This window comes from Pogoniulus pusillus, chromosome 6 (assembly GCF_015220805.1).
Source record: "Pogoniulus pusillus isolate bPogPus1 chromosome 6, bPogPus1.pri, whole genome shotgun sequence".
NCBI classification, from domain to species: domain Eukaryota; kingdom Metazoa; phylum Chordata; class Aves; order Piciformes; family Lybiidae; genus Pogoniulus; species Pogoniulus pusillus.
Genome location: NC_087269.1, coordinates 5742349 through 5764374, shown reverse-complemented (window position 1 = coordinate 5764374; position 22026 = coordinate 5742349). Strand labels below are relative to the sequence as shown.

The window sequence follows — 22026 nt, the reverse complement described above, 5'->3', positions numbered from 1 at the left end:
GTATCACACTAATCAGTCTTGTCTCATCCCTTCTCTTCCCTTCCCTATCTCCACCTGCTGTTTTCCTTTCCTTTTTACTTTTTTTTCCCTTTCTCCTTTTTAAGTCTTAGATTAAGACTGGAAGTGCTCTGGGGCAGGGTCCATTCCTTTTGTTCTGTTTCTGTCTCTTGATGTGGAGTCCGAGTGCCTGGCATAACAGCAGTGCCAAAAAAAACAGCTGGCACCCAACGATCTCTGGCAGGTTGCATGGTAAGTGACCTGAAAGGTCACCAAGCTAGGAGCAGGTGTTGATCTGTTGGAGGGTAGGAGATCCCTGCAGAGGGTCCTTGACAGGCTGGATGGGTGGGCAGAGGCCAATGGGATGAGATTTAACAAGGCCAAGTGCAGGGTTCTACACTTTAGCCACAACAACCCCAAGCAGCACTACAGGCTAGGGACAGAGTGGCTGAGAGCAGCCAGGCAGAGAGGGACCTGGGGGTGCTGGTAGAGAGTAGCTGAAGATGAGGCAGCAGTGTGCCCAGGTGGGCAGGAGAGATAATGGCATCCTGACCTGGATCAGGAACAGTGTGGTCAGTAGGACAAGGGAGGTTATTCTGCCTCTGTACTCAGCAGTGGTCAGGCCACACTTTGAGTACTGTGTCCAGTTCTGGGCCCCTCAATTCAAGAGAGATGTTGAGATACTGGAAGGTGTCCAGAGAAGGGCAACAAACCTGGTGAGGGGCCTGGAACACAAACCCTATGAGGAGAGGCTGAGGGAGCTGGAATTGTTTAGCCTGGAGAAGAGAAGGCTCAGGGGTGACCTCATTGCTGTCTACAACTACCTGAGGGGAGGTTGTAGCCAGGTGGGCTGCAGGTGTGCTCTTCTCCCAGGCAACCAGCAATAGAATAAGAGGACACAGTCTCAAGTTGTGCTGGGGGAAGTATAGGCTGGATGTTAGGAGGAAGTTCTTCACAGAGAAAGTGATTTGCCATTGGAATGGGCTGCCCAGGGAGGTGGTGGAGTCACCATTCCTGAAGGAGTTCAAGAAAAGACTGGATGTGGCACTTGGTGCCATGGGCTAGTTGATTGGAAAGGGCTGGGTGCTAGGTTGGAGTGGATGATCTTGGAGGTCTCTTCCAACCTGGTTGATTCTATGATTCTATGAAAACTGACTGCTGTGAATAAAAAAACACAGCTCCAGGGAACCTTATAATGAACTTTTTGAAGGTGATGGAGCTCTACTTTCCCTTGCTGGAAGTATTTGAATAGCAGAGGCCTGAATGGTTATTTATTCTGCACTGGAGTGTGTTGTGTGTTTTTGTTTGGTAGTTGCTTAATGTTTCTGGTCAAAATTGCTGAACATGTATACAGCTCAGAAAAGTTACCTGACAGGCAGCTTTAAGAAATTAATTTGCTCAGGCACAGTGATGATCTGCAGCTTCTCCAGAATGTGTCTGACAGCAAAAAAAATGTGCTTGGAGAAGAAGGTGGAGTCCATCAGTGGTTGAAGTTCAGTCTCCAGCCTGATATGGCTGAAGTGGAAGGCTAGGTCTTAGTAACTGCAAGCACTTTCCCCATTCATTTCAGTGAGCCTCTCTGGCTACTGGCATGTTTTGATTAAGGTCAAGGTGTGTCTGGAGCTGTAGTTCCTCACCCTTTGTCTGAGACACTCCAATCCATGGGCAACAGGTGAGGAATCAGTGTCTACTCAAGAAAAAAGAAAACATGAAAAATAGGAAAGTAAGTAAATCTGATGTGACTGATCCTTCTGAGGCCAAAGTTTTCTTCCTTTCTTTTGACCACAGACATGGGTTCTATGGTGTTACTTTCCAGAAAGGGAATCTGGTGTTAAGCTCCCTCCTCCAAGCTCACACGGCCATTTTTTGATGACTTGCTAACTATTTAATCATCCCAAGCATGAAAGGAGGCTTTCTATAGGACGTATTAATGAAGCATTGTTCATAGTGACGCAGTAGCACAGAAAATAAGTGTTGCAATGTAATTCCTAAATTGCCTACATGAGGCACCTTCCCTGTGATTGCCTGTCCTGCCTCAATGACTTGTTCTGTGATTTGCTTTTAACATTCTCCACGGTTCTGTCCCCTATACCAAATAATGGAGAGTATTGCATGATGATGCACTTGTTTAAAACAGCAGAAAAACAATGTATCAATCAATTGAACAAACAAAACCAAAACCAACGAGAAGAGACGTTTGAGAGTTAGATGTGATCACTAGATTGTCGTGCAATAAGGTCTCATCTTGCACTCTGGGTGTGAGAAAATCAAAAGAAAGTTTACCACTGAATTTAACCTGAGCAGAAACCAGTTTAGAATCAGCATGTTGGAGTTAGGAGTGTCCTTTTGTCCTCAGCTTCACCGTTTTTCACCTATTGCTTACTGTGGTTTTAACACTTAATCCTCTTGCTTTGTTCAAGACACAGAAATTTACTTTGCCCTCTTACTATGACCACCGTGCCAGGGATTGTCATCTGTGCAGGATCCTGGCATAACTGGCTGGCTGGGGCTCTGGCCGGCCTGATCTAAGGTAGGGTGTCCCTGCCCATGGCAGGGCGGTTGGAACTAGATGATCCTTGTGGTCCCTTCCAACCCTGACTGATTCTATGATTCTAACTGAGCCCTGTTCCTTGACAGGACCTGCTAAATACTACTGCAGGGCAAAGGAATAATCCATAACCAAACACTGCTTCAGGAAGGCAGATGGTGGAATATGAGAGGTGTACATGGCTCCAGTGAACCACTGGAGTGCAGTGACAGGATTCACGAGAGCTGACATTCCTCTGGGGTACCGAATGTAGCATGGATACACAGATGCCTGTAACTCTCTTCTTCGTCTCTCTCTGTCTATTTTGGCCTGTCCAAATTAAGCAAGAATCTGCTCTGGACAAATCAAGCTCTGTATTTTCCAAGACTCTTCTGGCTAGCCCCCCTGCAGGGACTTTCAGCATCTTCTGCTTCAAACAAGGTCAGCCACAAGTGGGCACTGTCCCGCTGCAGACCAGGGATCAGCACAGGCAGGAGCAGCCCGGGGACCTCAGGGATTTGCTCCCAGCCTTCGGAGCAAAGCTCTCGCCACGAGAAAAAAAACAAGGCTGTGGTGGCCATTTGAGGGTGGTCAGCTCTGCTCATGCTTTACAAAATATATTTTTTACATTAAATGTTCTGACCACGGTAGCAGAGACAATGAAAAAGTCTTTAACTTTAAACGATGCTCATTTCTTTCCAGAGTCAGTTTGAAAAGCAGTTGTTTCTGGATGTGCTTCTCTCCAGCACACACCCTGTGTGCTGTGCTGGACGGCTTCTGCTTTTATCCTGACTTCCTTCCAAGTGCTCGTTCCTCTGTGCTTCCAAGTGTGCCACTTGAAGCTAAATGCTTCAGTTGGCTTCTGTCCATATAGGCTATACTGTTTACCATTCGTCGGAAGCCTTCCATTTACCAAAACGGCAGTATTTTAGCCATTACCAACATTTCTAGCAATTAAAGCTGCCACATAGCTTAGTCAAAGAGATGATTGTGCTGTTTGTTGCTGTCTCCCATTAGGAATTTAGTTGCCTAAAACTTTCCATGCTGTCCAGCAGAGCGGAATGGGCTGCTGACGGCTATGTGCTATTTTTTCAACTGAGCTGGGTTAGAAATGGGTTTGGTAGAATATTTTCACACTGAATTGCAAATGATCCCATGCAGCTATTCTTTTTTTTTTTTTTTTTTTTTTTTTTCTTGGCAAATATTTTCCATCTCTGGTCTCCAAACAGTTAAATGAAAGGCAACCGGTAAAATGGAGATCTCTTTAAATCCTGGGATAGGCAATTGCAAACAGAATAAGAGGACACCAACCTCTTTTTATTTCCCGTTTAAGACCTGGAGGTGAAAAGCCAGTAATTCCTCTGTGAGATGCATCTAGCTAAACAGATGCTGAGCTGCATGTGTTCCCTTCAGTCCTCTCTGCCAGTTATGGAGAGCAGAAATATTTACACACCAAAATAAGTCTCTCGCTCCCTCCAAACCCACAAACTTGACTTCTAAAGCCAGGCAACTCCAATGTGAAGTGCCCGTACCACCAGGTTTAAAACACGGCTACCTATCGGTGTGCCTCTGGGTAAAGCACACTCTAACCTGCGGCACGGGGCTGAAAGGGATCCCGGCCCCGCTTTGTGGCACTGGAGGCCTGCTTGGGAGAGCAGTGATCGGTGCCGGGAAATGCTGAGTCCAGAGAGAGTGCGGAGTGCGGGAGAGCCGGCGGGGTGCAGGGCCGGAAGGCAGGAAGGGCTGGGGGGCAGCGGGACAGAGGGGAGGAGGAGCAGGTTTGCAAAATGGCCTCTTCGGATGGGAGGCTGCTGAGGAGGAAGGGAGGGCATGAAGCCTCCGGTTGAAGGTATTTGCAAACAGGCTTGGCCCGAAAAGAAAGTGGCAGCGGTGTTTCTATATAAGGAGCAGAGCCGAGGTGCTGGGGGGGAGGTGGAGAAGGACGGAGCTGCAGAGGGGCAGGATCGGCTCCGCGCACTGGGGCCTTCAGAGCCGCTCCGAAGGGTGAACACTCCCCTCCCTGTGTGCAGTAAATCACGGCTGAGACGCGCACCCCACAGCTCTGCCGTCCCGGCGTCCACCAAGCCCCGCAAGATTCTTGTCGCAAGGGGAACATGAGATGCGGTTGGCCTCGGGGACATGGTGGAGCATCTCGTAAATCATTGTGTGGGTCGCGGCTACGTTTAACGCCGAAGGTTATTATTGTTGTTGTTGTTATTGTTGTTGTTGCTTTAGTTTCTTCGCACTACGGCTTTGCCCGACAGAGCCAGAAAAGAGCCTCTCCCGCTCTCTCCCGTACTTTGCAGCGAAGTTTTGTTCCAGCGACCCCCCGCTTCTTGCAGCCCCACGGGTTCGCAGCCAGGGTCACCTCCTCTAACTCCCACTCCGCGCTCGAGAGGCTTGTGAATAAAGACCCTGGCGCGGAGCTGCCCAGCGGCCTCAGTAAGGGGCACAGAAGACAATAAGGAACCTTCCAAGGTTCCTTAAGTGGACCATCTTCCGTCAGTCGTGTAAAGAATGGTTAGCTGATAGCTTCAAAATTCAATTGAATGCCTGCAAGGACCTAAGTATTTTTTTTTTTTAATAATAATAATAAGTAATTAAAAACTAATATTTAACAACTTAAACGCCTATCCTCTAGGAAATAACACCCTTTCTTTGGAAAATCTCCGAGATTGACTTTGCTTCCTCCTGCAAAATGAGGCCAGATTTAGTTCTCCAAAGATCAGTGAGATCAAGTATTTCGGCGCTCAATTTACAGCTCCGGGGTATGTGAGATCCTTTCCCAGCTATCTGGGTAGGCTAGGAAATAACTCCGTGGAGGAGGAGGGAGGAAAGGAAGGAGAATTAGTTCCCAAACACCGCAGTAACACCTGTAGTATTTCCGTAAGTCAGCGCCACTGAAGCGGACGCCGGGAGCGGACTGCGTTGCAGCAGTGCGCACTTACGTGGCGAGCAGGAAAGGGGCACAACTCTTATGAACAAACAAATCAGCAAACAAGATTTGTTCGTTTGCAAGGAGCCTCCCTAATTTTGGAGGGTCACCTCGTGGAGCAATTCGGTCCTGTTCTGATACAAGAGAGAAAAGAGGGTACCATAGGTCATCTCCAAAAACATTCTCGCCTGTTGATATGAGGACTTGTTCGCTGAGCTGCGAAGAGCGAACTGAGAATCAGTCTTTCAGTTTCACTGGTGTTAAAGGGGGAAACAAAACAAAACAAAACCAAGCACCAACAACAGAACATCAATATCAAATAAACACAACAGCAGCAACAAATATTTCAGTGACTGCGAGGGTCCCCTCTGTGCCCCACTCCGCTGCCCCCTCGACTCCTCTCTTGAATGTCACACCGTGGTCCCGGCTGCGACCTTCCCCAAATCTTCCGCAAGTTTCTCCTCTTGCTTTCTCGCTCCCTTCTCGTGAAATAACAGAGAAAGGGGAGACAAGGTCTCCCGTGCTAATCTCTCGGGGAGGTGGGAAACGGGGACTGGGTGGCCCTTCTTCCCGCCGCCGCCCCCCCCACGCACCTCGGCGGCATGGCCACCCCCCTGCCTGCTGCCCGCTTTTTGTTCTACCTGTGCGGGGAGCTGCGGACAGCGCTTCCCGGGGCTTGGCTGCACTGCGCAGGGGCGCGGAGAAGCTGCAGAGCAGATTTCCAGCAGCCAGGCTCTTCTGCGGCACTGCGTGTGGAGCAGACCTCTCGCAGCCTCACGCACTCCTTCCTACAACGAGGTCCAGGCTCCTGCTCTGTCTGCACGATCCCTGTGCCTTTGGCTGTAGAGAACTGGGGAGCTCTCCCCGTCGGGGACCGCCGCGGGCCCTAGCCGGAGTTCTTGGCGGGGAGCGTAGCGCGATACAGCAAGTCAGCTCCTATCGGAGATTTCATCTGTTTTCTCCGACTTGTCATCCAAAACCCGCCTTTCTTTACCGTACCTTTCTTTTGGGTTTTTTGGTTGTTTTGTTTTGTTTTTCCTTCTTTCTTTCTTTCTTTTTTTTTTTTTTTTCATTACCTCTGTCACTGTCTGTGGAAAGTGAAAAATAATTAGAGGTGGGCGATTTCTGAAGAAAAGCGCCTTGTGTGCACTCGCTTTCCCATATGGATAACATTATCCATCGAGCTCAGACTTTCGCTGGATTGCAGCATCAAACAGCCCGGACCTAGCAGGAGTCGGGAGAGGGGTCACTTTCGATCTCCGGCTGCTACTCCTGCCTCCAATGGTCGGAGAGAGCTCGCCGGAGCGTCTGAAGACCTCTGCCTGTCTCCGGCACCGAAGCTGGCAACCCCAGACGGTGCCCTGCTAAGAGCATTCCCCTGGGGGCAGAACCCTGCCTGGTGCCTCCGTCCTGCCCTCTGTTCGTACCCCTGCTCTCTGACATCAGCCCTGAGACTGGATCTGTGTGTTTAGGTGTTACGGAGGGGTCTGGTGCCGCCTGGCAGCCCGGTGCTCGTCCTCGAAGCAGGGTGCACGAAGGGAGGTGAGCGCCGCAATTCTGCGGTGACTTCCCGCAGTGGCCTGACCTTCTCCGCTGTTCCTGTGGCGAAAAGAGTAGGAACGGCAGGGAGTGAGCTGCGTCCTCATGAGAGGAATGGCCACTGAAGTAACTCGGGGGAAGGTGGACACCTTTACGTCAAGTATCTCCTCGTTTGTGCACTGCTCCGAGGTGAAGTTTGCTGAGCTCCCCAACCAAGTTTATTTCTTACCTCATATACACACACACACACATACACATATATATACTTACACACACAGACACACATACACGTATTTTTTTTTTTTCCCCAGGAAAGAAAAATAAACCGATAACATTGTAAAGCTACTTCTGGGGATGAACGCAGTTGTGAGATGGGAGCATCCTACACAACGTAACGGAGTGGTAACCCGATGGAATCACACGCACAGTTAAGCAACCCCACGTATATGCTTGACACACATTGTGCATCTAGAAAAAGCCAGCCCGGGTCTGAAACATCACGAACTTTACTCATTTTGCTTTAGGAGCCCTTTTTTATTACACTCGGTATGACTTCCACAGCGTATATCCCTGCGAAATAGAATATTTGGGAACACACATCATCCAGGGAAGGAATTCAGTGAGGTTATGCGTGTCAAAGCGGGATACTTGTGTTTCTATTCCAAGATGCCACTGCAAGCAATTACGTACTTCAAGTCCTCAAAAAAATGCATGCTTTAAAATGAAATACGTATTAATTAGTACCCTAAATGACACTTTAATGGGCTAACACTGAACCGCTTTATTTTAGAAGCTTGGAGAATTGGTTGAGAGTTGTTCTGGCTCTTTCACTGCAAACTCCTGCCTAATGTGAGTCACCGGGAGACAGATGTCTCGGGTGGATGGAGGGGCTGATGGGATGAAGCAGAGCGAATCGGACCCTCGCCCCAAACCTTCTGCTCTTTGCAAAGTCGAATTTAAAAAACAAACAAACAAAAAAGGGTGGGGGGAGTGGGGCAGAGTAACCATAGCAATAAAAACTCTTAACAACTAAAATCCCAAACGATCCGATAGCTGAGTAGATAGAGGAGAGGGAGCTGACTCTATAAGAGTTAACTTTCTCCAACCTAGACCCAGCAGCTGGGTCCGCAGCTGCCAGGTGAGGGGGCACCAGCCACCCCGTGGTGTTTGTGGTTTCCAGGGACCCCCCTCTGGCAGGGCTGCGGGAACTATCCCGAAAATACTGCACATGACACCGGCTGTGGCATAAAAAGTCCTCTATCCTATCGAAAATAGAAGCCACCCTCCCTGCTGTGCAGCAAATGCTTCGTGAAATGAAAAGAGACCGTGCTTTGGCGGGACGGCAGGATCGTGCCCGCATGGAGCGCGTTAAAAAGGAATAAAGAACAAAATTGAATGTCTGCCATTAAAAACTAGAAGTATTCCAGTAGTAACGGAAAGTGCTGAACAAAAGTCATGTTTCTGTTCATTTTTCCGTTGAAACAAAGCTTTTGAAGGAATAATTTTGTTCGGTTTGGGTTTTGTTTTTTGGGGGGGGTTGTTTGTTCGTGGGTTTTTTGGTTTTTTGTTTTTTTTTTTTGTTTGTTTGTTTGGTTTGATTTGGTTTGGTTTTTCCCCTCGGACGAACAGAGGTGCGCTTAGTCCAGAGGAAAGTCTAGTAAAGTTTCTAACCACAGTCTCCTCCTCGGGCGGGATCCTTCCCACCGGGATGTCCTTCTGCCAAACCTCGGGCCACTGCGGTCCGGGACTCCAGAATGGGACCTGTCCGGAGTTCCAGTATGGGACCTTTCCGGAGTTCAAGTGTAGGACTTGCTGGCACTCGGGCAGGGCAGCAGCTCCGTGCCTTCCCGTCAGTTGTACAGCACAAGACCAGACCTACCCCGTTGCTCAGGAGCGGCACTGGCGGGGAGCATAAAATAAGGGGATGGAGCGAGGAAGAACAGAGACTGTAGGGTAAGTTGCACTGCGCACCTATGTGCACCCCGAAGGTCCACTCGTGCCCCCTTTCGACTCTAACCGGGACAGTTAACGTTCCGCCCAGGTGAAGAGCAAGGGTTTATTGCGTGAACGGTTATTTCTGATTTGGTATGCATCATCTTCCACCAGGAACAAGCTCCAAGTTCAAGAGCTTCCCCACTTTGCTTTTCCCACGCAGTCTCAGCCCGGGCGATGGTGGTTCGGGTACCTTTTGCCTCTCGTACGAGACGACGAGAAGTTTTCCGTGGGATGCTCAGACACCTGCAGCGCCTGACTGGCCTGAAATTCTGACGCTGTTTTAGGTTTTGGGTGTTTGGTTTTGTTTTCTTTTGAGCCTTCAGAGTTTTTACCCAGGGAGAGCCCCTGTGGCAGATATGGGCTTTCACAGAGGGGATATATATGATGAGAATCCCGCAGCCCCAGGAGCTCCCTGGCTAGCTGACATCGGGCAATTCCTGTTTGTATGCGAGTTCCCAGTTGCTGGAAAATGACAAGAACTCTCTGGCGTGCGGTACCGCCGACACCCCGAGCGTTTCCGAGGCCACGGAAAGCGCACGTGGGACAGTCGATTTCGGGACGGAGTGTGCAAAAAAGGCAGACTCCTTTTAATAAAGATACCACAAAAGGCACAGCTGCTAGAAGTTGTCAGACGGGACATGTAGCAAGCCACAATTTTGAACGAGGTGCAAAAATATTAGGGCAGCTTCTCCCTAGTTACAGACTTTCGACATGCAACTGGTCTGTCGGGGGTATTTGTTGGGGAGAACTTAAAAACAACCCAAAAAATTAAACCCACCTCTGTGTCAAAAGATATCGCAATGGGGAGGACTTAAAGTGCTTGGATGTGGGCGCACATCCACACGTAGCGTGTAAGTGCACAGCCTGTACTCTTTCACAAAACCCGAGAGCACTTATGCCCCTTGGTATATATAAATTAAGCGGCCCTAATGCTCTCCTGTGGCTTTCACGCTCTTAGTTCCCCTCTCGGGGCAACAGCCGGGCCGTGCACGCAACCGCAGCCGGTGGCGGCGCCGCGGGGCGGGAGGAGGCGGTGCCCTGAGACCGGCAGGGGGCGCTGCCGCCCCGCAGATGCATGCCCAGGCCCGCGTCCGCAGCTGCTGCCGCCGCGCCCCGCACAGTGCGGGGAGGGGCGGCTCGGGCAGGGACCAGGCACGGGCAGGCTACAGGCAGGGCTTGAGCCGGGCATGGGCTAGGAATGGGCCGAACAGGGAACGAGCACAGATAGGGTAGAGATCGGCAAGAGCCGTGTGCGGGGATGTACGTCGAGGCCGAACGGACCCGTTGGACCCGTCCCGGCGAGATGCGTTCTCGTTACTGAGCTGCTCCCTGCACCCGCACGCAGCTCCCCAGTATTTTCTCCCGCTTTCTCCCCTTATGTTGACGTTTAAAATGTACCGCAGACTGCCACGGATTGGCGCAGACTGCGGTTTCGTGCTGAAACTCGGGGATTTGCTCTTTTCCTTGGTGTCCCGCGTTACTAATGTCATTTCGCAACGGCATGTTCGACCTTCCCGAAACGAAAATAGATGTGCGAAACAAAGCCGCTGCTCGCGGCTGGCGAGAGCCAGGACGCGCCTGTGCAGCCCCTCTCTGAAGACCGTGGGTGCGCAGTCAGATTGAGAAGGCGAGGGAGAGGGCTTTGGAAGCGAGGGAGAGAATGTTCTGAAGCATCTCTGAATTGGTGTCGAGCAGAGGAAAAATAACCCGACGATCCCGGACTGTTGTTCATAGGGGCCAGAGAGAACAACGAGGCCGTTTCCCTGTACCCTGCGGCCGCCTCCCTCACGCCCGCTGGTGCCACCAGGAGCCCATCTCACCGGCGGGCGTGGGCCTTTGCGAGGCCGAAGTAGAGGAGTGAGGATTTCAAGGCTAGTCTCCTCAGCCCTTGGGAAGCGCCCCATGTGTCTGCCCCACTGGGAAGCCAGGTGGAAAGCGAGGCCCTGAAAACGGAGGAGCTGCGGGTGCTAGAGGAAAGACAGGGATGTCAGTGACATCCCTCGGACAAAATCCACCTGCTTTGGAGACTCCCAGGCTGCCCAGAGGTGGAAGGGTCTTGGATTCTCCCGGAGCCCCTCAGACCGTCCCAGCTCCCTGACTCCCGGCTCAGCTCCGCGCTGGGCTGCGCTCCGCGGCCCCGTCTCCTGTCTCCGCCGCCACGAATTACGATTGTGTGTAGGGCTCGCAGCACGGTTAGACTCGCTGGCTGGGATTCGGGACGTCCAGAAACGAATTAAATTAGCGATTTCACTCGTTCCTTTAACTCATGCAGCCCCCCCTTCCAGACGCGACCTGCCTGGGCCGCATCTCCTCCCCAATATGAGCACGGTCGGAGCGAGAAAGGGGAAATGGATCCCTAGAAGAGAAAGTTAAGGGGAGGCTGAAAGTTTTTTTCACCGCAAACCCCCCCCGCCCCCGCCACTCGCGAAAGTTAGCTTGGATCATCCCGTAAACAACTGTCTTTCTTACCCAGAGGTCTCCCGCATCTGAGGCCTTCCTCGCATATTCTTCTTGGCTCGGCCTTTAAAAGATGAGTATTAGTTTGGAAATCCGAAGCTAGTGCTTTTGAGGCCAGCCATGTAATTCGACTGCGAATGTAGCGCACCCCTCCCTCCGAAAGAGGCTTCCTCTCAGTGTGCTTGGAGCAGATCGGGGATTGCTGGGAATGGAGCCCCTGCCAGATTTCCTCCTGGTAGGCGCCAAGAGGACAGCGAGAGCAGTCTATCAAGACGCTGGATAGGAAAAGTTCAAGAGAGGAGCTTCGAGAGGTGCTCCTGGGGCAGGCCAGATTGGAGAGCAGCAGTCCCGGCCAGAGTAGCAGCGGGGCAATCCCGGACACGGGGTCCTCACGGGCCCACGAGAAACGACCAAGACGATGAGTGGGAGAGCGATACAGAAATTTAGCGGGAAGCGAAAAATCCTAGAAAATCCCACCTCAAGTCCCCTCGGGTTTTGTTCTGACTGGCCCGGTCCTGTTTTCTCTCTGACAAAACCCAGAGAGTGCTGGTGTTCCCCAAGGCTCTGTTTGCGGTTTCACTGTCTGTGTGTATCCACTCACACATACACGTACATATACACACAGATATGTATATGAATGGATGTGGTACAGAGAACGAGCAGGGCTGAGTGCGCCGCGGGGCCGAGCTCACCTCGCTTTCCCGGCCGAAACTGGACTTGGCTGGGAAGAGCTCCTCGCTGCAGCCTCCTTCTTTGAGCTCCAGAGCAGCGGGACCCGCTTTGGGAAGAGATTTTAGTCTAGAGGATGTTTCCTCGGCAATAAACAGGGTCGAGGGAAATTTATCGAACGTTTTGAGGGTGATGCCCGTTCTGCGTGTGTGACAGCTTTTTTCACACGGATATAATTCCTCCCAATTGCTAAATTACTTGATGTAGTTTTCAAAGGAGCCCTGTGATTATGTCAGGATGTCTGGGGAAAAAAAAAAAAAAAGAAAGAAAGAAAAAAAAAAAGTCTTGAAGTTTTTCCAATTCATATCCGTCCCGGAGAAGTGTAAATACGCAGATGCAGAACACAGCTTTTCCAAGGAGAAGTCCCTCTATTTTTAATTTATTTTCTTTAATTCCCTCTCCCCCCGCCCCTCCCCAAGTGCTCAGGAACCAAGATCCCAGTCGAAATCTGCACATCAAACACCAATTGTATTTAGGGCACTGTCTCAGGCTTGCTCGTGTCAATAACTAGATCTCTGCGAGAAGAGCGTTACCGCCGGCTGAGGGGGGAAAACTTGCGCAGAAAAAGGCCGAGAGGACTTAAAAAGTTAAACCAGTAGCGATTCATAAGGCACACAAGTAAGTCTGAAGGCAAATTTCTCTCTTCCCTTCTTCAGCGAGCTCGGCTCAGAGGGGCCGGAGCCTTGCACCCATGTCTGTCTGATTTTCTGAGGGCAAGAGAGGTTTCTCGAAACGTCTGAGACCTGGGAGAAGGGCACCTCTCTGTAAAATCTGTCAGAGAACTCGAGTTACGCCGCACAAACATCTCTCTCACTTTGTCTCTGCAATCACACGCACGTGTGGGGATGGATGTCTATACGCAGAGCCGCCCAACGCCTGGAGAACAGATTTACATTTCAGACGGAAAGTGAACTTCTTCACAAAGTGCACCCAGCGCGGGGTGCACAAAGGAAAACACGTCCCCAGACAAAGGCGCACAAACACTGGCATCCCTGTGTGCCCGACGCTGTTCTATCATTTATATTTAGCCCGTCGTTTTGGTATTGTGTTAAAAATATCGGCTAGCTGCAAACAGGCACTTTTTGGGAGGAGGGAGCAAGGCGGACAGAGTTCAGCTTGCCGTTCACTGGCAAGAGCGAGGACCGCGTACACGGCGCGGTTTTAGCACATATTAATGCAGCGGGGTAACGGATTTTTTTGTGTATAAAGTGGAAATAAAACAGAAAACAAATTCCGGGAATGAAGGAAAGAAACGCTAGACTGGTTTTAAGACTCCCTCTCCCCCCCCCCTCCCCCCCCCCATCCCTTGGTTCAACAGAAACATTAATTTACATTAGCAATTCCGCATATTTAAGATAAATTACAGAGCGGTGTAATAGATTTAAAGCACGCCAGATTTTTTATCATTAATTGTAAATGTGCAAAATACCTGCTGGTACTTCACTTTAGAAGAATGTAATTGGCAAAAATGGGAGGCTGATGAATAGATAATAGATCCTTAACTACCAATAAACAGTAAGCACCAGCCAAGAGTATTAGGATGTGATCATAATTATTCTGCAGCCCCAGCCAATGGGAGGAGGAGAACTCAGCCCTAAAATCATCCCCGGACCCAAAGGTAATCGCGAAAATCCGGACAGGGCTGGAGCTGGGGACTCGCTCCCCTGTCCCGTCTGCGAGAGCCCGGCGTGTCTCGGTTCTGCATAATGCAGCTGCTCGCCGCTTTGTTTTCCGCACCGCGCGGTGTGGGGAGTGTGAGGGAGCGAAGCGGGGACTAACTAAGTTCGGAGCAGGAGGAGGAAGAGGGCGACCCGTTCTCTCAGCGGAACGAAACCTTTCCCAAGCGGGGCATCTTTCCCGGCCGCCCCAGGGCTGATCAAGGTAACCTCGCCGGGCTGAGAGCTCCCGAGAGGTGGCAGGGAGAGGGGTGTCACGCTGGCGAAACGACCCGAACTTACCCTCTCTTCCCCCCTGCCGAGAGGAGATGCCGCTCTCCCCTCCAACCGCACCCCCGCCGCGCCCCCCTCCTCTCGTGTCCCTCTCCCCTGGTGTCCCACTTACCTTGGTCTTCAGGCCAGGGGAGGGAGGTCGTGAGGCCAGAGCTGCGAAGCAGGGGGCCACGGGGGCCGGGCTGCGCTGAGTTAAGCACTCCCCCCGCGCTGGCGGGCGCGCTCCCGCCGCACTCCGATCCGCGTCGCTCCATCCCTCCCGATGGCGCTGCCCGGCGCTCGCCTCCCCTCTGACGCACTTTAAAGAGTCTCCCCCTTCAACCTCAAGGCGAGTAATAGCGACCAATCATCAAGCCATTTACCAGGCTTCAGAGGAAGCTGTTTATGTGATCCCAGCACTAATTAGGCTCATGAACTAACAAATCGTTTGCACAACTTGTGAAGGGGCCGATCACATCCATGGATTGTCTTTGGACTTAGGGAGGGGGGGGGCGGGGGGGGGGACGACCGCCTTTTCCTTGCAGGAGGGAAACTTCTCCCAGCAACTTTTTTCCCCCCTCTGTGTGTGTGTGTGCGTGGTGCGTGTGTGTGTCTCCCTTTTGGGTACCGCTGGCTGCCGCTGCCTCCTTTTCCTCCAGCCCCTGTCTATTTATGTGTGTATCTATCCCTCCTCAAGTCACTCCCTGCTGCAAACTTCCCCGGATCGTCTCCCGCGCACCGGAGAGAGCCAGGCAGAGATTTGGTCGGGGACTCTCGCCGCGGCAGCATGTTTCAGCCCACACCCAAGCGGTGTTTCACCATCGAGTCGTTGGTGGCCAAAGACAGCCCCTTGCCCGCGTCTCGCTCCGAGGATCCTATCCGGCCGGCGGCACTCAGCTATGCCAATTCCAGCCCGATGAACCCTTTTCTCAACGGCTTCCACTCCACTGGCAGGGGGGTCTACTCCAACCCGGACTTGGTCTTTGCAGAGGCCGTCTCTCACCCGCCTAATCCGGCCGTGCCGGTCCATCCCGTACCCCCTCCCCACGCCCTGGCCGCCCACCCGCTGCCCGCTTCTCACTCCACACACCCGCTCTTCGCCTCGCAGCAAAGGGATCCCTCTACCTTCTACCCCTGGCTAATACACCGCTACCGGTATCTGGGCCACAGGTTCCAAGGTACGTGCAACTTTTCTTCTTTACTCCGATTCACCCCCTCCATCTTCATGCGGCCCCGGCCGGTACCCGCGGCGTGGATGCGGAGGGACCGTGGGAGGGCACTGCCCAGAGTCGCGGGCTCAGCTCGGCTGGGCCGAGAGTCTTTGGTGCCTGTCTCATCCGCCTCCAAATTTAGGGAGCTGTCAGAGCCGAGGAGCTTGAGCTTGGTTTTGCTTTGCTCCTTTTCCCGGTTTGTTTTGGTTTCTCCGGGAAGAGGGGGGCAGACAGGAAGGGAAGGCAAGGCCGGCTGGGACTTCTGTGGCTTTTTCGCCTCGATTAAAAGCAGGGGGGGGGGAATATTTTTTGTTGGCGGGTATTTTTTGTTGTTGTTGTTCTGGTGGGTTAAAAGCTGCGGAGGAAGCCGCCCCGCAGAGAGGGGAAAGTAGAGCGGCGAGGTTTAGGTTCCTCCGGGAAGACGGCTGTGCTCGCCGGGCTGTCGGAGCCGCGGGAAGCCACTGCCGCCTCCCAAAATCCGTCCGCTACCCTTCTTAGCAAGGACGAGAGGAAAATGAAACGAATATCAGAGAAAGGAACAGGGGAAATAAAAAAATAATCCCGTTTTTGGAGCAGAGTGTGGAGATGGGGCTGCGGAGGAGAGCCAAGGCTGGAGATAGAGAGTCCCTCCGTTCGGGGCAGGGGAGGGCTGCCGGCTGCCAAGAGATTAATAACCGTCTGAAGGAAAATAACCAAATCCAGTGGCGAGCAATCAATAAAATCCCCCTTGCTTAACCCTTTGCAACCGGCCGCGTCTTCTCCGAAGTGTGAGCCGATTTGTCCCCTAATGGTTCCAGCTCCTACCTCTTTAGTTAACACAAACACACTCAAAAAAAGAAAAAAAAAAAGAATAAGAAAAAAAAATCCTCCACTAGGAAGGACTCATCTGCCTTTTTTTTTTTTTTTTTTTTAAATGTATTAATTCCAAACGAAAACAAGCCACCTGCAATACCCAGTTCTACGGCCTTCTGCAGCCGAGCCGTTGCAACCGGGTTGGAAAAGGAGCCTCTGTCTCTCTCTTTCCCCGAAGCCAGGCGAACCGCGATACAAAATGGATTATCACCCTCTCAGAATAAAATTACAGGTTTCGCTCACCAAATTATTTGTCGCAGTCATCAGGCGATTGGTAAAGAGCAGCGGATGAAAGGCGGAAATGTCCTGGTGTTGAGCCACAGCCTGGTTTCAAACACACCCTCCTCCTACAACGATTTTTTTTATGCACTTACGGAGAGAGGACCTTGGTGGCTTTCCCACCTTGGAAACAGTTGATCCGGAGAAGCGGTGCAGGGCTAACCCAGAATAAGAGACCTACCAAAAAAACCCATATGACCTCCCAAGACACACATGCAGTCGACAGTAGGCCGGTTAGGATGGTCTCATGGCCTCCCCGAAGTTTGATTCTTTATTTCACCCCAAATACCCGCAGCAGGCAGAGGTGGGAGCCCTTGCTCTGAGGAACCCCCCAGCCAAACGAAGGGTAGCGGGAGCAGAAAGTTCCCGGACGGAGTTTTGGAGAGGGAAGCAGGGCGAGAGCGATGGAGCGGGCTGCCAGCCGGGCATTGGTGGGGATGCAGACTCGACTGGGGCCACGCCATACGCCACTGCCCCCCTGGCCGCACCGTGTGTGTGTGCGAATAACAAACAAACACGAGAAGATGTGAGGCTGTCGGTGGGTGAGGGTATGGGGGCAGATGTAGGGTAAAGCCGCAGACACCACAGCCAGGCTTGGGCCACTTCCCCCCCCCCCCCCCCCCCCCCCCCCCCCCCCGCCTCCTCCGTAGTGCTGTTTTAGTGTTTGAATTTCTCCAGGTCTTCTCCTCGCCTTGTTCATTCTCTCCAGGTATTTAACGAAGGGATATTTAATACATACAAGAAGCTAAAAATACAAAAGGAACTAGAACTAGAGTCAGATTTCTTCTGTGGGTAATAGTGGGAGACAAAAAAATTCTTGCGCTAAAAAGTCCTCTCTGGTGCTTTTGGGAAACGTGTTTTGCTAATCTCTGGTTTACCCCGATGTCCAGGGAATGAAACCAGTCCGGAGAGCTTCCTATTGCACAATGCACTGGCCAGGAAACCCAAACGGATCCGTACAGCTTTCTCCCCATCCCAATTACTGAGACTGGAACATGCCTTTGAGAAGAACCATTATGTAGTAGGAGCAGAGAGAAAACAGCTGGCACACAGCCTCAGCCTCACGGAAACTCAGGTAAGGGGGAAGCAAGAGGGCATCTGGGAAAACGAAAGTACTGGGATCTCCTTGGGAAAACCCACCCGGCCGGCCCGGAGATGTGGGAGAAAAATTCTGGGTGATTCTAGGCCTCCAGCCCCGAGACGGTGGAGTGGAGTGAGTGATCTCCCGTCGCCTGTGTATTATAAACTCCCCTCCCGTTGGTGAGAGGCATCGACTGCTTCGGGGGTCGCGGGGACTCGGGCGGGCGTGGGAAGCCGCCGGGGCTCGAGGCACGGTTTGAGACTTCCCCAGAGAGACCTGGCCCGAGAGGGAAGAGTTGAGCGTCGAGATCGGCGAGCTGCAGACAAAAGGCGGTCCGGTTTCCTGTGTGACTGTTGTGATCCTCGAGAAGTAGTTGAATGTTAGGGGAAAAAAAAAAAAAACCAAACAAAACAAAATGGGGGGAAGATACACCCTCCTTTTGCATCTTAGAGCTGGAATAGATTCTCAGACTTTTTTTTCCACTCGGTTCTAGCTCCGCGTCCGGCAGCAAGGACATGACAAGTGGGTTCAGGAGAGCACAAAGATGAAAAATAAAAGCAGAGAAATTACTAACTACTAGAAGTCTCCCTTTGCCCCCCCCTCCCTCTGTCCTCCCCCCTCCCCGCTGGCTGGCTGCAGGCCAGAACCGCACCGGAGACTGCTTCGGTCGCCTCTCTGCAGGAATGATTAGCGACTTTTCTGCTGCAGTGGTCCGAGAGCAAGGGTCTCGGAGAGTACCGAGGCCGAACACTCGCGGGGCAGAGAGGGAGCGCGGGGGAGAGCTGGCTGCCTCCCCGACGGTGGGGACCCACGGCTGGCGGGCTCCCTGCGAGGGCGTATTTCACGCGGTTTTCTCCTCGCCGGAAGAAAAGCTGGAGTTTGGGACGGGGGGGTGGGTGTTTGTTGTTGTTGATGTGGGGGGCTTTTGTTTTGCGCCCTTCCAGGAGACTCGTGGAGAGAGGGCTCCAGATGGAGATTGTCTCTGCTACAGTATGTGGAACTGTACTAGAAAGAAAGAAAGAAAGAAAGAAAGAAAGAAAGAAAGAAAGAAAGAAAGAAAGAAAGAAAGAAAGAAAGAAAGAAAGGAAAGAAAGAAAAAAAAAAGCCAAAATACCCACTCGCAGCCTAGTTCAAAGTTCCCAGTAAACAAAGCGTTCTCTGGGAGGATTAAGTTGTAACACTTTTTTTTTCTTCTTCTTTCCCCCCCCCCCCCCCTTTTTTTTTTTTTTTTTTTTTTTAACTCTTTTTCATGGGGGAAGCAATAAAGAGGTTGGAGCTTTTGTTTTAAAATGTCTCCCTAACAAAACAATAAAAAGGGATCGCCACTTTTATGAGGTTCTCCGAACAAGGGACCGGTCACAGGCTTATTTCCACTGGAAAGCTGTATTTAAGGTGGTCTTTGTGCTGCTTGATTCCGAAGCTGGTTGGGGTCTTTTGTCCGGATGTCAAACCCCCAGTCCCCTACAAATGAGCTCCCTTTTGGGAGATCAGCGTGCAGAAATGAACCGTCCTCCCCTTCAATTAGCAAACTAAAAGCAAATTAAACTCACCCCTTGTTCCCCGCTCAGCTTTTTAATGGGGGACTTTTGGAGAATATGAAAATGGAGTAGAGATGTGTGTCCGGCCAGGCAGGTCTCTGTTCTGAAGAGGCAGCGAAGCGGGTTAAACCAGCTTATTAAAATGCTCCAGTTCCCTTTCCCCCCCTTGCTGGGGCCTTTATCAGGCACTTTCAGACAGAAACAGAGTTTAAACTGCTTTTAAAAAAAAATGTTTACCTTTGGCCGCTACAAGGAGTCTGGCCAGGCCTGGAGATAGCTCCCAGATCAATACTATCAGTAATTAAAGCACAGAAGTCAGCTGCCGAATGGTTTAAGTCAGATTTATTCGGCGCTGTACACATTCAAAGGGACATTTCCGTTGGCACTTAAAGGTTTTGCGTCACCACGATCGCTCCTGGACGGCGCGCCCCAGGCAGACGAGTCGAGGAGCGCTGGACACTTATTCTCCCTGGCATTTTCTTTAATTTTCCTCACTTTTCCTAGAGGAAAAACAAAAAAATCTCGTCCCACCGCCCCAGTCCCCGTCCCATGGCCTCGTTGGAAGGGACGAGTGCCCTTGATTAGCTTTGCCCAGCTAGCCGCGCCGAGCCGGGCCCATGTGTGCCGGTAGTCGTGGGTCGCTTCTCAGTCGGCTCGGCGTCCCTCGCTGCAGCCCCGGGTCGCTTTCCCGATGCTGCAGGCCGCGGGACACCTTCGTAACCGTTGTTCTCCCCGGTAGCTACCCCGACGGCGGGGCCCACGCCGCGCAACCGCGCTTTATTTTCCTGGTGTGAAAGGCAGTGTGAGGGGTTACTCGTGCGCGGAATATACGCACCTCTGCGTCAGGTGCACCCGCAGTGCCTCCCGGCTGCGGCGCACACGCAACGGTGCGGCTGCCCATGCGTGGGTCGTCTGGAGGTGCCTGGTGGGCGTGAGGCAGCGTGTCTGCATCTTCCCTGGGGACGTTTAGGTGCCACAAGGGCCTTGACTTCCCTCTTCCCTCTCTGGGCTGGGTAGTGGTGCAGGCAGGGCATGATGTCGGCAGGGAACAGTGAGGGCAAAACATGGAACAGGCAAGGAACCGGGCAGGCAGAGCCTCTTGGTAGTGCAGCGGGTCGCGGGCAGCACCGGCATGAGACTAATAGCCGGTGCTTTTCCTCCCGCAGGTAAAAGTATGGTTTCAGAACAGACGGACAAAATTCAAGCGGCAAAAGTTGGAAGAGGAAGGTTCAGACTCACAACAGAAGAAAAAAGGGACTCATCACATTAACCGGTGGAGAATCGCTACCAAACAAGCCAGTCCAGAGGAAATCGACGTCACCTCGGACGATTAAAAACTGGCACTTTTGGACTTTTCAAAGCCAGGCACCCAACCAACAGAAAGTGTTAAAGGCTCACCCCCTCCACACACACACACTTTGGAATGGTGGTGCGGGGAAGAGACAAGGAGATCTTCATAAAAAATGCGATTCCCGCCTGGGAGGGCAGCTGGGAGCGAGCGAGAGCGAGAGGTCCGGACTGTGGCACTGCCGGCACCGCTCTGGCAAGGGTGGATCTGTCAATCAAAGCCAAAACACCGGGACGAGGTGATTGACAGGTATTCCGTTTCTCGCAGTCCACTTTTAAAAGCATAGCGTCGAAAAATTGTAAAAAAAAAAAAAAAAAAAAAAGTATTAAAAAAAAAATTAAAAAAAAAAAAAAAAAAAAACCCCCAAACCCAAACCCGACTCAACAAACCCAAAACTCGGAACCACCCCCGCCCCCCTTTCCCCAACTAAACCAGAATAATGATCACCTTAGAGGACATTTTGCACTTCACAGTTTTTTCCGTCTTTGCAAGAGAAATTTCCATTAACAGCCAACCCCCACACCTGTTTCAGAAACTTGAATTGCATGTGCAAAGCCGACTGGGCTGAAAAAAAAAAAACCAAAACAAAAACAAAAAAAAAAGGAAAAGAAAAAGAAAAAAAAGGGGAAAAAAAAAAAGGGGGGAAATGACCTTGGTTCCTAAAGACAGAAATGAATTGTAATTTTTTTCCCTTTAAGACAGGTTCTGTGTGCTTTTTAATTTTATTTTACGAGAAATGTGCAGTCTGTAAACATTTTATGATAACTTCTGGCGTCAAAGTGTTTGTGAAAGCTAAATGAAGTAGCAGTAACCAAGCATAGTGTTCCTTCCTGATGGACAACCAAGGTGGGGCAGGGGAGGGACGGGAGGGAAAGGATTGGAGGGGGGAGGGTGGGGGAAGGTTGGGGATGGTCATAACTTTTGCTGCCAAAAAAAAAAAAAAATCAAATCGAATTGCCCCCCCCTCAGCTCCCTCCTCCTCTTAGTTGTATCCCCATTGCAAAACGGGACGATGATTATTTTTTAAGAACCCAGCGACCAGGTTTGGCCCTGGGGACACCTCCCAGTCTGGGAGGATACAGAGAAAAGGGACCTAAAATCGCGGATTATTTTTTATTTTATTCTATTTTTTTTCCTAATGGTCATTTTCATTGGGGCAATTTTCAAGCACTGACCTTATAATATTCCCAGATCATAGAGCTACTAAAAAAAAAGTGACAAAATGTTTCCCTCATGTCTTCTATACCAGAATGTAAATATTTTTTGTGTTTTGTGTTTAATTTGTTAGAATTCTAACACACTATATACTTCCAAGAAGTATGTCATTGTCAATATTTTGTCAATAAAGATTTATCAATATGCCCTAAATTTTTAAGCAATATATTTTCCCCTGCCCCTCCTCCCCTCCAATTTATCTGAAATCGGTAGTTTTTATTCCTGCTACACACCTCGGTTTTTTTTTGACTCTTGAGCTCCCGCAATGGGAACCTGCACTCCCTGGCCGCGCATTCCTGCGGCCGTGGCTGCGTTTGCTTAATCAATTCACTGCCTGCTAAATAGACCTCTAAAAATAACCCACAAGGACCCACTTGCTGTAAATAAATATATTT

General features: G+C 51.2%; 1 protein-coding gene across 2 annotated transcripts; it reads left to right on the top strand.

Annotated features, from left to right (window-relative positions):
• The first annotated feature begins 13833 nt into the window (after nt 1-13833).
• EMX2 (empty spiracles homeobox 2) lies at nt 13834-21784 on the top strand. 2 transcript variants are annotated; one of them, XM_064144288.1, is made up of 4 exons: nt 13834-14060; nt 14805-15285; nt 17340-17524; nt 20235-21784. In XM_064144288.1, the coding sequence occupies exons 2-4, from the start codon at nt 14895-14897 to the stop codon at nt 20400-20402; spliced, it is 744 nt and encodes a 247-aa protein (XP_064000358.1). In that variant the 5' UTR covers nt 13834-14060; nt 14805-14894; the 3' UTR covers nt 20403-21784. The 2 variants fall into 2 exon arrangements, with proteins under 2 accessions (XP_064000358.1, XP_064000360.1); XM_064144290.1 differs by lacking the exons at nt 13834-14060; nt 17340-17524 and having other exon boundaries at nt 14636-15285.
• The last annotated feature ends 242 nt before the right edge of the window (nt 21785-22026 follow it).

Bases quoted from the DNA above. Each gene is read 5' to 3' on its own strand.
- EMX2 (XM_064144288.1), top strand. From the start codon at position 14,895: ATGTTTCAGCCCACACCCAAGCGGTGTTTCACCATCGAGTCGTTGGTG. The intron at 15,286-17,339 runs GTACGTGCAACT...CCCGATGTCCAG, and splicing joins TCTGGGCCACAGGTTCCAAG to GGAATGAAACCAGTCCGGAG. The intron at 17,525-20,234 runs GTAAGGGGGAAG...TTCCTCCCGCAG, and splicing joins TCAGCCTCACGGAAACTCAG to GTAAAAGTATGGTTTCAGAA.